General features: G+C 39.8%; 1 protein-coding gene across 2 annotated transcripts in view; it reads right to left on the bottom strand.

The window, feature by feature from the left end:
• Nucleotides 1-872: 872 nt before the first annotated feature.
• ATF2 (activating transcription factor 2) overlaps nt 873-13,320 on the bottom strand; it is an 87,761-nt gene continuing 75,313 nt past the window's right edge. For both annotated transcript variants that reach the window (XM_018572382.1, XM_018572388.1), the window contains exons 11-12: nt 12,480-12,585; nt 873-1,165 (exon numbers count right to left, since the gene is read on the bottom strand). In XM_018572382.1, coding sequence (XP_018427884.1) covers nt 933-1,165; nt 12,480-12,585 — 339 coding nt within the window. In that variant the 3' untranslated portion in view covers nt 873-932. The remainder of the gene's footprint in view (nt 1,166-12,479; nt 12,586-13,320) is intronic.

Raw genomic sequence — 13,320 nt, 5'->3', positions numbered from 1 at the left:
CGCACATGTCTATCAGGGACCTTAGACCGTTGCAGCGGAAGGGGAGAGACACTGGAAGCACCAATCTAAGAGCAAACTGTCTCTGAGGATCGGGTGAGTATGACTTTTTATTTTTGTACTCAGACAAAAACAAGCACTTAACTCTTACAATACGGGGGTAGCCCCATTGCAACAGAAACATTTCCCTAAGACTTGCCTTTAAAAAAAAATAAAAAAATAATTTACTATCCAAAGAGGGCAAATGGTAAGTAAATCCTTTCATATAATTAGGAATATGCACTTGAGGTATTTTTTTTAAAGCACTTGTAGTGAACTGCCTCGTTCACTACAAGTGCATTAAAAAAAATAGGCTGCTCAGCAAAGGAACCCGCCAGCCAGAAAATTGACCTAATTAAAACGTGCTTTAAATGAAAGCAGAGGTCTGAGAGACAACATTCTGCAAATATACCTGGAAGCCACAAACCACTAACAAAGTGCCTCTGCAAAAGTGCGGTCCCACTAGTAGAGTGCCAACACCAGGACTTCTATAAAAGTGACTAAATTAAGAACAGGCTTGCCTGGAGGGTACCCCAGCCTTTCTTAAAGGTACAGTATGAATGAGAATACCAGAACAATCCCAGAGAGCTGAAGACCTATCTTGTGCATGTACCAAATAAGTAAAGAGAAAATATGGCAAGCAGCTCGTCAATTTATACCCAGCATGAGAGGTGCATGTGGAAGGGCGGTTAACAAGTGCATTAAAAAAAAAACAACCAAACTCCCCAGAATTCAGCCCTGAGAGCCGGTAAAAGGACCCCGATTAAAACCTTCTTCTTCACAGGTTTTAATTAGGCCTATTGCGGACTCACCGGCCTGAGTGTTGGAAACCTTTTTCTATAATGCACTTTTCCTCTCGATGGTTGCGAAGAGTTGGTGCAATAATAGGTTTGCGATCAACTTCCTGGAGGCTGAGGAGGTGGAGGAGGAGGTGGTGCCACGGCAGAATGTGAGGCAGCTGGTTCGGTGCTCTGGTCTGCCATCTGGGTGAGAACAGATGTTGCTATTGCTTCTGCCACTGAGGTGGAACTCACGCCATTGGAAGTGCTGATTGAACTGTGTTGAATTGCTTCAGTCTGTGGACTGCAGGGCATTGAAATGTCTTCGGAGCTCTCGTCTTTTTCAGCATCTAGTTCAGAAAAGGACAAACAAAATTAAATCAGCCCGATTCATGGGGGTAGACCTTTAAAAAAGAAGCGTGGTTTATTTAAAATGTACAATATGAACACATATCTAAACCTAAGAACATAAATGTCTTCTGTTGTTGCAGCCGACCAGTCCTTAGATGTGGTGGCTAAATTCGCTTTTGTTTTTCAAGGACATTTTCAGCAAGTACAGAAACTACCTGTTGATCTAGGTTGGAGGCGGGCAAACTCCGGCCCTTCAGTTGTGGTGCAACTACAAATCCCATGATGCATGTGTCCGTGGGAGTCATGCCTATGGCTGTGAGAATCTTGCAATGCCTCATGGGACTTGTAGAGGGCTGGAGTTTGCCCACCCCTGATCTAGGCAGAAATGCTGGGTCCTTGTCACTTCCTGTCAGAGGAAGTGGAACTGAACACAATGTTACATTTTTGTGTAAACTACTTATTCCATCAACCCCACACGGTAATGGAGATGAAGTGAGGAAGACATGTTTGAAGTTCAGACTGGGTGACAGTCATGGCTCTCTCCAGAGATACAGTAGAGTGAATGAGTGCAGCCACCCAGGACAGGACGTGTTTTTCACAGGATTACCAGGTGAAAATAATTTAAAAAAAACAAAAAACAAATGCAGTCACATTATCTAAGGACTGGTAAGCTGTAATATATTAAAGTAGAACTGAAGACAATTTGTTTTTTGTTTTCGATAGAACAAAGGAGAGTTATAAGCCCTGTGAGCATTTTCTTGCCATCTGTGTCCCATTAAGGTGATTTCCCTTCACATCTTTTCCCATAGCCACAACAGGAAGTGAGAATAAATACCTCCAAAGAGAGGCAAATCCATGGTGGTCAGCTGGGTCACTAGAACTAGTGTTTCCATTGGAGAATTTCCCACCCTGTTCTGATGACAACCCAAAATGTGGGATTTTCTGTCAATTTCACTTTCAGTCATAAAATTCCCCAAGACACATAAGAGGGGGTGAATCTCCCATTAGCAATAAAAACCTGACAGGTGTTCTTATTCCCCTCCACTCCATCCAAAAATAAAAATATTTTGGCCTCAGTTGCACTTTAGTTTTTTGGTTTTGGATTTAGACATGTTTTACACATAAAGTAATGTTCGCATAGCACAGGTGTAAGCAACCTCAGCACTTCAGCTGTGGTAAAATTACAAATCCCATTATGCCTCTGCATCTGAAAGTCATGCGTCAAGAGACTTGTAGTTCCACGACAGGTGGAGTGCCGAAGTTGCCTACCCCTGATTTAGCATAATCCTAATTTCACCATATTTGCACATTCATTTAAGTAAAAATCTACTTGCTGTAATTTTTTTTGATTAGCTTTTGATAACTTAATGTAATTTTTTTCTTTTTGGTGTTTCTCTTCTGTTTCTTTTTTTTGCCATTGTATGGTAGATATATGTTCTGCTGTATACTTAAATATGTTGTTTTTTGGGTGAATTTGTTTTTGGTTATTATATTGACTTCGGTCTTTAAAGAACAAAAATAAAGGATATAAAATCTCTACAAGAAAAAGTACTGTATTTTTCCATGTATAAGACTATACTTTTTCTTTAAAATATTGACCTAAAAATGGAGGTGCGTCTTATACACGGGGGTGGGGGGGGGGGGGGCCGAGAGGAGAACCGCGGTTGCGAAACTGCCGATACCTCTGCAAACTAGCCGCACGAGTGAAACTTCCGATTGCAGAGACAAGCTAACAGGTTTCCTCCAATCATGAGCCTTATGTACCCGGCGTCAGCTGATGCTGCGGAGAGCGTGTAGCCAGTGCCCAGATGCAACAGGGAGCCCATAAAAATGTCAGAAAACAAAAAAAATACCGGTAAATACCGGTACCAGTAAGCGGCTGTCTTACTCTTAAACTGGATGTAATCAGTTATGCAAAAAAGCATGGCAAATATTGATTTCTGAATTTTGGGTAAGAAAAGTGGGGGGCGTCCTATACATGGGGGCGTCTTATAGACGGAAAAATACGGTAATTGACAAAAGTGGAAATAAAAACTATTGTGCTAATGCTCAAATATACCAACTGGTATGTCAGGAAAGACCTCACTCGTTCTTTGGGTCAATTGAAAATAGGATGAAGACAGATATCCCTTTCCATGAACATTTATAAGTATGTAATGCACCTGTACAACATAGGAGCTTTTTTTTGATTCAGGCGGACACAATGTCTTGTTATAGTCTGGACCACTGATGTATTCTAGGTGAAATACGTTACCCTCTTCTAGTCAGATCTCTTCATGATCACTATATTAACCTGGCCCTTCTGCTTTACCTAACTTGTTGTGTACAGGCTAATACTACCAGAGCAATATATGGCATAGACCCCTGTATGTTTACCTTGTATATCATCTTCAGCTACTTTGTACGTTTTTTTTAACCCTTGTATGCTTTGTAATTTTATGTTTTCAAAACTCTCAATACAAATGTTTAATAAAAAAATCTACTTGCTGCTGTATTAATCATACAGAATCAAATACAAAATAACACATAATGATTTCCAAGCTCCCACCCCCTGCTGTAATCATTCATTCCTTCGGGATGCAATCTCACTTCAAAGCTGTGGTGAAACAAAAGTTAATGCTTCTGTTACTTCATTTGATTAAATTAGTTCTGTCACTCAGACAGAAAAGAAGACTGCTAAAGCATAAACACAGGATTTTTGTGATTTATACCCATCTCCAGCAGCCACAGTGACTACCACACAAATCTCACTATAGCAATACAATAGAAACAGCAATATGCCGACACATGTTGTCGAATGAGCTTGGCAATGGTCACCAGGGCATATAGGGTCAAATGGTCATACAGACAGTAATAAAAACCTGACAAAGGATTAACACATTCACACTCTATCCAAAAGTAAAAATACACTTCAAGGTTCAGGTAAAAGGACAACTGTACTTTTGGTATAAGAATGACCCCCCAACTCCTACGAGTGCAGTCCAACTGGAGAACTACCTTCATCCTTGATCCTGGAGGGCTGGAGGTGCCCACCCCTTATGTAACCCTTTCCCTCCCTGTCTGACAGTCCCTGGACCACACCTTTTAATAATTGGATTTTAGATCTTTGAATCACAGAGGTTCAGCAATACATGTTGGCGTGACCTAGGGTGGCCTGCATACAAATTCAGTGCACCTAAAAACCAGGACGTGCGCTATCTTCCGTGCTGAGTGAGGCATTCCCCCAGCCCCACCGAGCCCCCAGCCCATCGAAGCCCCACCCCCCAGCCTGCCGAAGCCCCACCCCGGTCACCAAGCTTTACTTGGAGGGAGGGATAGAGGAGACAGGGAGAAGCCTCCCTTTCCCTCACTTGCTCGTCACTGGTGAAGCATCAAGATCAATGTCCTCAGTGGTTTTTTTTTTGATTGGACAGCTTGGACCAATGGTGCTTTGCCACCCCTGACCGCACGTCCCTGCTAGGAACGCCCATGCCTATAGACTGACACCCACCCATCAAGACAGCTCACAGTGTGCATCAAGGCTCTTGATACAAGTACTGAGACAGAGTGCCATGTGCAGTCCCTCCCACCAAGCATAATCTACCTGCATTGCAGACCCAGTGATCATATAAAATGGGCATAAAATGTAATGAAAACAGAAAGGTTTTATTTAAAAAAAAATTATTAGAATGTCTGTAAGTGGAAAGAAAAGAGGAACCGGGGAAAAATATTTCTTAACATGGTATTTTAATACCTATCAAATTTCAGGCAAGGCAAAATCTGAGTAGAGCAAACTTCAGCTTTAAGGTTGGTGAGGAGGAAGACTGTATTAGCATATCATAGAGGACAGGGGAAGGGGTGCCAATATTTATCCACCAGTTGAATTTCCAACACCAACTAAGCTGGGCTCCTGTCACCACAAACCAAAGTACTAGTTTGTGGATAGCTTTATTCTTGCTGTTTCAAGAAACCCTGAAATTAATTAGTTCAACACCGGAACGGGAAAGTGGTAGATCTGTGGATGGGAGCCAAGCAGACCACATCATGTTTACATTTTCATAGTAAATACACAAGTAAAAGATTTTTTATCAAAATGCGCTAGCCTATAAAATAAAAATATTTGTGCTATGTATATAGTTTATGTATTTTTTATTATTTGGTTAATAGCCTTCTTTTAAATATAAAATATTTCCTGCACGGTCTGAACTATAAACATATGGCACTGGCAGGCCACACACCATCAAAGTAAATATAATTACTAAATTGGTACATAGTATTCTCCTGAACTTTTGTTTTCCATTCTAGACTGAAACAATTACATTAAATTGTCTTCTCCTTCTGATCTCTATTATATATTAACATGCGCAATGTCGTGCTTAAATGCTTCTAAGGTAAACAATTTTTAATTCAACTAATGCAATGTAATTATAGATGTGATGTAAACACGCGTTGTAATGATTCTATGGCAAATAAAGATGATTTTTCACATTTATGGGGCTGCCTTTCCATTAAATAGCTCATGCGATGTTTCCAACACCTGACTGTAATGGTGTGCACTCAGGAGAATAAGCACTATTTAGAGTCTAAATGCCACCAGCTGTTCCAGAGATGTACAAATTAATTGGGCTCAGGACACGAAAAACATCCACTATTGCATACGCTGAATCTAATAATTTAGCAATTCCGAACAGATCCTAAAAAGATAATTAAGACGCCAAAGAAAATACATCACTGTAAATTGTAGATGGCAAATGTGCAAATTGCTCCGCCAACCAACAAACATACTGGAATTGTAAGATAATGATGATGATGTTTTAACACATAGAAGAGTTAAGGCCTATCGCTGCTATGTTCTAAAGAGACTGGCAATCATGATCGGAGCGGTTATTAGTGAACACGTTTTCTACTAATGTCCTGTATAAAGGTGGTTATAAGGACACCCCAACTTTTACAGCAGATGTTCTCATCTAACCATTAGCACAGAGGGTAGGTGCTAAATAAACGGAAAATCATCATACTGGCTAAGAGTTAGGACTGCTTTCATTTGAAGAGTACCTGTAGTTTAGGCAAATGATCTAGAGGAGGTGGAGGCTGGAAAATGGGCCTTGTCATTCTTATTCAAGGTTTTAGTAGATTTTAATTAGGTACTGAACCTGTCAAGTCCACCAAAGTCTATAAATTAGCATTATTGGCCAAGAACAGCTAAGTACATGTTCTTGTCATTAGTTCCTCTATGCCTGGGGATATCCTTGCATCCTAGATGCAGGCTGTACAGAGTGCCTTGACTTATTTCGAAGTCATGATTAGGCCCTGCCCGCTCCAGGTAACATGCCATGCCTGTTACATTATGCATTCGTATTAGTAAGCACTTACTCGTAAGACTGGTACTTGGTTGGGATGTGCCTTCTATTTATTGAATACATTTTATTATACATTTAATTATTTTTGGCGAATGCATAACTAAGGCATAATTAAAGGAAATTTTTATATACATTTGTTCGGACTTCAGCAGTAAAGACAACCCCTTCTGTTTGGGAATTCTTCCCTATAGCAGCTTTAAAGTAAATGTAAACTCAATCAGTAAAATCCGATTATCTTAATATAGTTTCAAAAGTAAATTAAAATTTCATTTTATAATTTGCTCCTTTAATTAAAATAATACCTGGTGATTCCGCCATGAAGGTCCTTGTTTAGGCACATCCTGTTATAGGGTGACAGGACTCTGTATCTTTCTTCCAGTTGTGCCCCTGCATTTTTACTAAGCCACAAGCATGTTTTTCACCAGTGTTTTTAATCCACAGTGTGGAAATGAGCATCTCTAGAATTCTACAGCTTGTTTCAATGTGTGTGCACTTGGCAGTTATTGAAGAAATTAATGAACCGTAACCCCTCCCCCGCCACTGACGTAAGGCATACGGCGGAACAAAACTGTTCCCAAACCGCCAGGTCAGTATGCCTTACGTCAGTGGCATTTACCGTTCGGCTATAAGCTCATGGTCACTTTAGCGACCATGAACTTATATCAGAACTGTTCCCCGGAGGGTCCCCTTTAAATTAATAGCGGTCATCAGCGGCTGACGTGCCGCTGATGACAGCTATTAACAAAAATTTAAAAATTCACTATACTATCCCTTTAAAGTAAACCTTGTCAGATGCTACAAGTTTCTGAATAACTATACAGTTGAAACACAAGCACCTTGGGTGACTACAAGTACCAGATCATTTTCAAAGTAATTCTAGTGTCCCTTTTGTGCTTCTTAATTTGTAAGCCAAGGCTGTTTACTGAGCATTTTACTTCTTGTCTTTGGAATTGCCCCCCTATCCCCTGATGCCAAGCTAACACAAACCATTGAACAGTGCAATGCCAGAGCTTCTACTGGCCACTAATTTACTGGCACTGAATTCTTTGAACGGTGGGTCGGAAAGGGTGGGGGGAACGGGAGAGCAGTTCTTAGCCCCCAGAGGTATTGTTAGCTTAGTTTTTAGGACCAAACATATTCAATTCTAATGTTAGAAGGGAACATGTTGCAAAGCCAGACGTAACATGTCCTGTGACACGATAAATAAAGGTTATAAGGAAATTTGAAACTGACCAGAATCTTACAATAAAGTAATCATAGGAAATTAGGAAGACAATATGGCTTAAGATGTAGTTTCCTTTACACATCGGGGTGACTTCCTTAGTCTATTTTTATTTCTTTTCTGTCATCAGCTGTAAATATCAACCTGTGCACGCTAATCCTTACACAACGTATTAGGAAAACAAGACCAGATAAGGTTATGGCCACTTTATTTGTCTTCAAAATTCAATGACTATATATATTGCATGTGCGGGGGCCTGATTAACAAACCCTGTATTGTGTGGGCAATATCAGCATACAGTAATTATTCCATGCAACCCAATTCCACAATATGACAGTGCGTTTAGCTATAATAATTGCGCAATGCCAAAAACACATTCAGGGCCAGATTAATATCCACACGGCTTGTTTACAAGGATATGGGAAGCACATCAAAGACAAACAGAGCGTACAATGCCAGATCTCTGGAACGTCTATCTGACATTATGTGGGTTTATCAGATGTAAAGGATAATAGCCTCATCCTCCCTGCAATCATTGTTAATACCAATCTCCAACATATGCCTATACCCATCCAATTTACTGCAAAATGTTATTCTGCAGCCCTGTCAAATGACTGCGCATCCGTGGAGTAAGATTTATCAGCTCAGAAATGACAAAATCAGCTATCTCAATATATATGGCAAATGGAAAGTTGCCTTTACCGCTCAATTCTTTTAAATTAAAAAATATTGCCTGCTCTGATAAAAAAAGCTTAAAATGACTACAAGTAAAGATGGAGGCTATTAAGTTTTATCGCGAGCACCTGAGGAACTGTTTGCATGCAATACAAAATGTTTCTTTATCCTCCTGAATTACTGACACTGGCAAATTAAAATGAAGTGCTTGCATATGGCAGGGACAATCTTCACATTTACAAATATCCCGGAATATCATTAAATCATAAGGGAGAAAGCTGTGGGTTATATATTATGAGTGTTGCCTAATGCATTCCCAGCATTGTTATTTGTTAAAAATTTGTGTACCGGGGACAAAAATTGGCCATTTATTCAGTGGCAGCAGCTGGCTGGAACATTGTACAGCACAGCCAAAAATGCGAGAGAAAGAGAAATGGGAAGGCTCAATTAACCTTCCAAATGTCACAGAGGTGACTAGTCACAATTCTGATGTTAAGACATGTGACAACTATTTATACATTGTATATTGGATTTGTAAATATGAAGATGATGTAGGCATAATCATGCATTAGATAATGCCACCATTATGAAGGCAAATTAGACAATAGTGAAAAATCTAAGAAAGTAGACAGAAATGTAACAAAAATATTTTAATTGGATATAAGTTTAAGGCAGGATTTACACTGTTGTGGCTGATTTAAAACAAACTGCACATATCTTTTTCTATCCTCACCCTGACCTAAACGATTCCATCCTCCTATCTCTGCAGATTCATACTTACCAAGACCCAACAGGCACAGTTTAGCTTTTGCTTACATCCAGTGTTACACTGCTCCCTCTGCCAGCCATGCACATTACAGATACAAATACTTCTATGAGGCTGTTTTCCAGCAGGAAGATGGAAACAGCCAAGAGAGAGAGATTTGCAGCCCCAGTCAACAAATAGCAGAGCAGCGGGCCTTGGATCTTCGTAAGTATAGCACAGCAGAGGGTGACGGTGGGATTGTTCAGGTCAGAATAAGTGCACTTTGTCTAAATGTGCACTTACCCTTTAATGCACCCGTGTTATACGGTGTGTTAACATGTTGCATTAGGGCAGCCTATTCATTTGAATACACCAAAAATGTACATGCCCTATTTTTAGTAACATAGAGCACGAAACGGCATGGTAGATTGTTCGTAAGGTGTGTCAGGGTGCCATTCAGAAAGAATGCCACTGCAGCACACCAAGGGATTGGAAAGGTGCTGACATACAAAAGTGGTTGATTGTGAGAGTATGATCGAGGTGCAGAGAGGCATGTTCATCAGCTGGGAGTACTCTAAACATGTACACTCAGCTTGCCCAAACATATTTAGGTGAATGATGAGGGGAGGAGGAATGGTAGCCAGACAGCTGCCAGTACTGGCTTATTATGGAGGGCTTAATAAAGACTGGACAAAGTGTTCAAACTTGTCTAGTCCATCTTTCCTTTGTATAAATTAGATGACTAGAGGAGCAGGGGTGGGGGTGGAACACACTGCTGTTGCCAAGGACTAGACCATCTCTGGATCCCATGAAACACAGACAAATTCACAAATGAATGTTTAAGTATTCTCCTCATTTGCTATCCTTAAATGAGCTAAGGTGTACATTTAACTCAGCAAGTCACACAACTGATTGAATTGATGCAATGGCTGTGTACAATTAAAGTGTCACAGGATCTCAAAGTCTGTTAGAAAACATATGTAAATAATCAGCATCGTGAAGACCAAGCAATTATAAAAACAAGTCTGAGATAAAGTTGTGGAGAAGCATCATTTAAGGTTGAGTTAAAAACATCTAACTTTAACATCTCCTGAAACACCATTAATCCATTACTAAAAATGTAAAAAGTATTGGAAAGAATATGGCGCAGTTGTAGCTTTGTCAAGAGAGACCTGTCCATCAAAACATAATGATATGGCAAAGAGGCCAACTATCCATTGACAACAGAGTGACAAGAAGAGAGACCTTAATGAAAAAAAAAACATAGCAAACCCTATCTGGTGTTTTTACCAGGCATGCCGGAGACACAGAAAACTTATGGATAACGCTTTTTTATCTAATAAGGCCAAAACAATTTTTCTGGGAATGGTGAAGAGTCAACACCGGACATAGCCATGGGAACACCATCTCCAAAGTGAAGAATAGTAGTGGCAGCGTAATGATGAGGTGATGTTTTGTATTGGCAGAGACTGGGAAACTGGTCAGGATTAAGGGCAAAATGAATAAAACCAATACTGTATATGGCAAATCTGGGTCAATCCTCTCTCAGACTCCAAGAGATCTAAGAGTGGACAAAGTTTCACCTTCCAGCAGGTCAATAACTGAAAACACAGTCAAGTCTACACCGGAGTAGTTAAAAGACAAAAAAACCTGGGTGTCTTATTATGGTAAGACAATGACCATTCAAAACTGAGAATCTATTGCAAGACTGGAAAATTGTTACTCACCAACATTTCAAATCCAACCCAACAGCTAGGGAATTTTGCTGATAAAATTGGGCAAAAATGAAATGCAGAATCCAGATGTGCAAAGCTAGGTGAGACTAAAAGACTTAGGGCTAGTTCACACCATAACTGCATCAGAACTGTGTGCGTCTGTGTAGCTGCAATGTGATGCATTTTCCCGCATTTATGATGCGCTTTTGCTGCGTTCCATTGCTGTTTTTTTTTTAAAGTTTAAAATGGGATTTCAGGTGCAGTCCGGTGTTTTCTAGTGCATTTGTATGCGTTTTTGATGTGTTCTGTTGCGATCAGGTGCAGCTAAAATGTGGCAAGCAGGATTTGTTTTCTGACTGCATCGGAACTGACAGCACCGGTGTGAAAAGAGCACCAGAAATCCCATTGGAAAGCATTGTGATGAGATTTTGATGCAGCTGCCAAACTGAAGGGACTGCATCACAACTGCATCTGGTGTGAACTAGCCCTTACAGCTGTAATTGCAGCCAAAAATAGTTTTACCAAATCGTAACTGTATGAGGTGAATACTTAAGCAACTAACAAATACTTATTTTTTTTCTTTTGATTTAACTATTATTACAATGATTATGAGGCATTTTCCTCTTTTAATTGTCAAGTATATGGTGCAAATTTAATGGTACAAATCACAGTAACATTTATTTTAATTCCAGGTTGTAACACGTGCAATGTACTGTACTTCTCTCACATTCTACATAACTGAACTAGTTAATTACTCAAAAAGACTTGGTTGCACCTTTCTAGTCAGACAACTGGTGATATAGGGAGAAAATGGTTATGCCCAGTAGCAGTCCCAGAAAAGCGGGTGTAGAGCAATTCAAGATAGACACCATTCCGGTTATGCTCTTTGGCAGTCTATTTTCCCCATGTATGTACAGCTTAAGCCACATTCACATCCACCCAAACTCCCTCTAGATCCACCCAACAATACCTATTTTTGGGCTACACTCTACTTATTTCTGTGGGAGCAAAAATCAAGGCATCTGGGAGCTAGGACATCAGTTACATCCAAACCAGCTATAAGTCAAAATTCTGTACACGTATAACTGAAATATTACATTTTTAATTCAAGGTGTGGGAATAAATTCATTGTTCAGGCAGCATGAATCCCAAACCAATGAAAAAAATAACTGTCAAAATCCACATTCATATATTTGTATGCATCTTTTTACAGACACTGGAGAGACTTTTAAGTGTGTTCTGCATATGTTAATCATACTATACGCTCCATAACTGAAACACAATAGCTTAAGGGATTTTCTACATACAGTACTAATTAAACAGCATTCATTGAACAAAAAAAAAACCCCACACAAATGTTTTAAAGCTTATAGTGCTAGAAACGTACAGTGGAGTTAATCAAGTGGAGCAAACAAATATTTCTCAGGAGGAGAGTGGAAATTAATTCTGTTTAAACAGCATCTAAACGTAGTGAGCAATAACCTTCCCCTATTTTCAATATTTAATGTTAAACACTAGAAGTGTATGTGCGCCTCCCTGTATTAATAGAAGCATGGTTCATTTTGGCAGTATTTCACTGACGTAGCCCAAGGCCATGGGTAATGGAACATTACTCACTATGATAGCCAGATTTCTTCTGCATGGCGGTTACAGGGCAATCTTTATGAGCCAGAAGAAGCTGTTTCAGCTGTGCCACTTCATTTCTCAGCAGGGTGACTTCATTCTAGAGGTAAAGGGGAAAACTTTGTCTTTAGAAACGAATGGAAGAAGTTCTCAAAGTTCACAGAAAAGTGCTAACATCCGTGCAGCGAGCTGACGCTTTACAGAGGAACTTTGTATTATTCCATATAACTTTTTTAGAGCATATACATGTATGACTTTACAAGCTGTACATATTTCTTTACAGTCAGAGGGTCAATCTACACTTAGACTGAATCACCTTCTAGCTTACTGTAACTCCTGAGAACCCCAGTGCCAAGATTAATGCAATTGACTTCTCAACTCTGCTTACCTGCCAAATCCTCTCTGAGTTGGACTTATTGTCTCTGTTCATTTACTTTTATTTTAAAACTAAATGGAACTTTCAGTTTATATCAAATAACAACTTTCAATGTGGTTCAAAACAAAATGCGTGCAAAGTTTTACAGTTGGATTTCTTTAGAAAGCAAGCACAGCCTTCATAGAAAAAGCCTGTGCCCTGCCAGTAGGCTGTAGAGAAACAACCTTGCTCTTTGTTTGGAAGCAGTGGTCTCTCTGCAGAGGTCTAACACACTCCCTGCTTCATCAGCCTTGTAGCTTTCCCTGTGAATTGGCGAGCTCTAGCAATAAAACCAACTGTAAGGCTTTACACAACATTTGTTTTGATGCACTTTGCTGATTTAAACTGCAAGTTCAGTTGGGCTTTAAATTATAAGAAACAATTTAGAAACAAAGTCTCCTCCTCACACTCTGAAAAGAG

Source organism: Nanorana parkeri, unplaced genomic scaffold (genome assembly GCF_000935625.1).
Source record: "Nanorana parkeri isolate BGI_ZX_2015 unplaced genomic scaffold, ASM93562v1 scaffold44, whole genome shotgun sequence".
In the NCBI taxonomy this organism is placed as follows: Eukaryota; Metazoa; Chordata; class Amphibia; order Anura; family Dicroglossidae; genus Nanorana; species Nanorana parkeri.
This window is presented reverse-complemented; position numbering and strand designations above follow the sequence as displayed.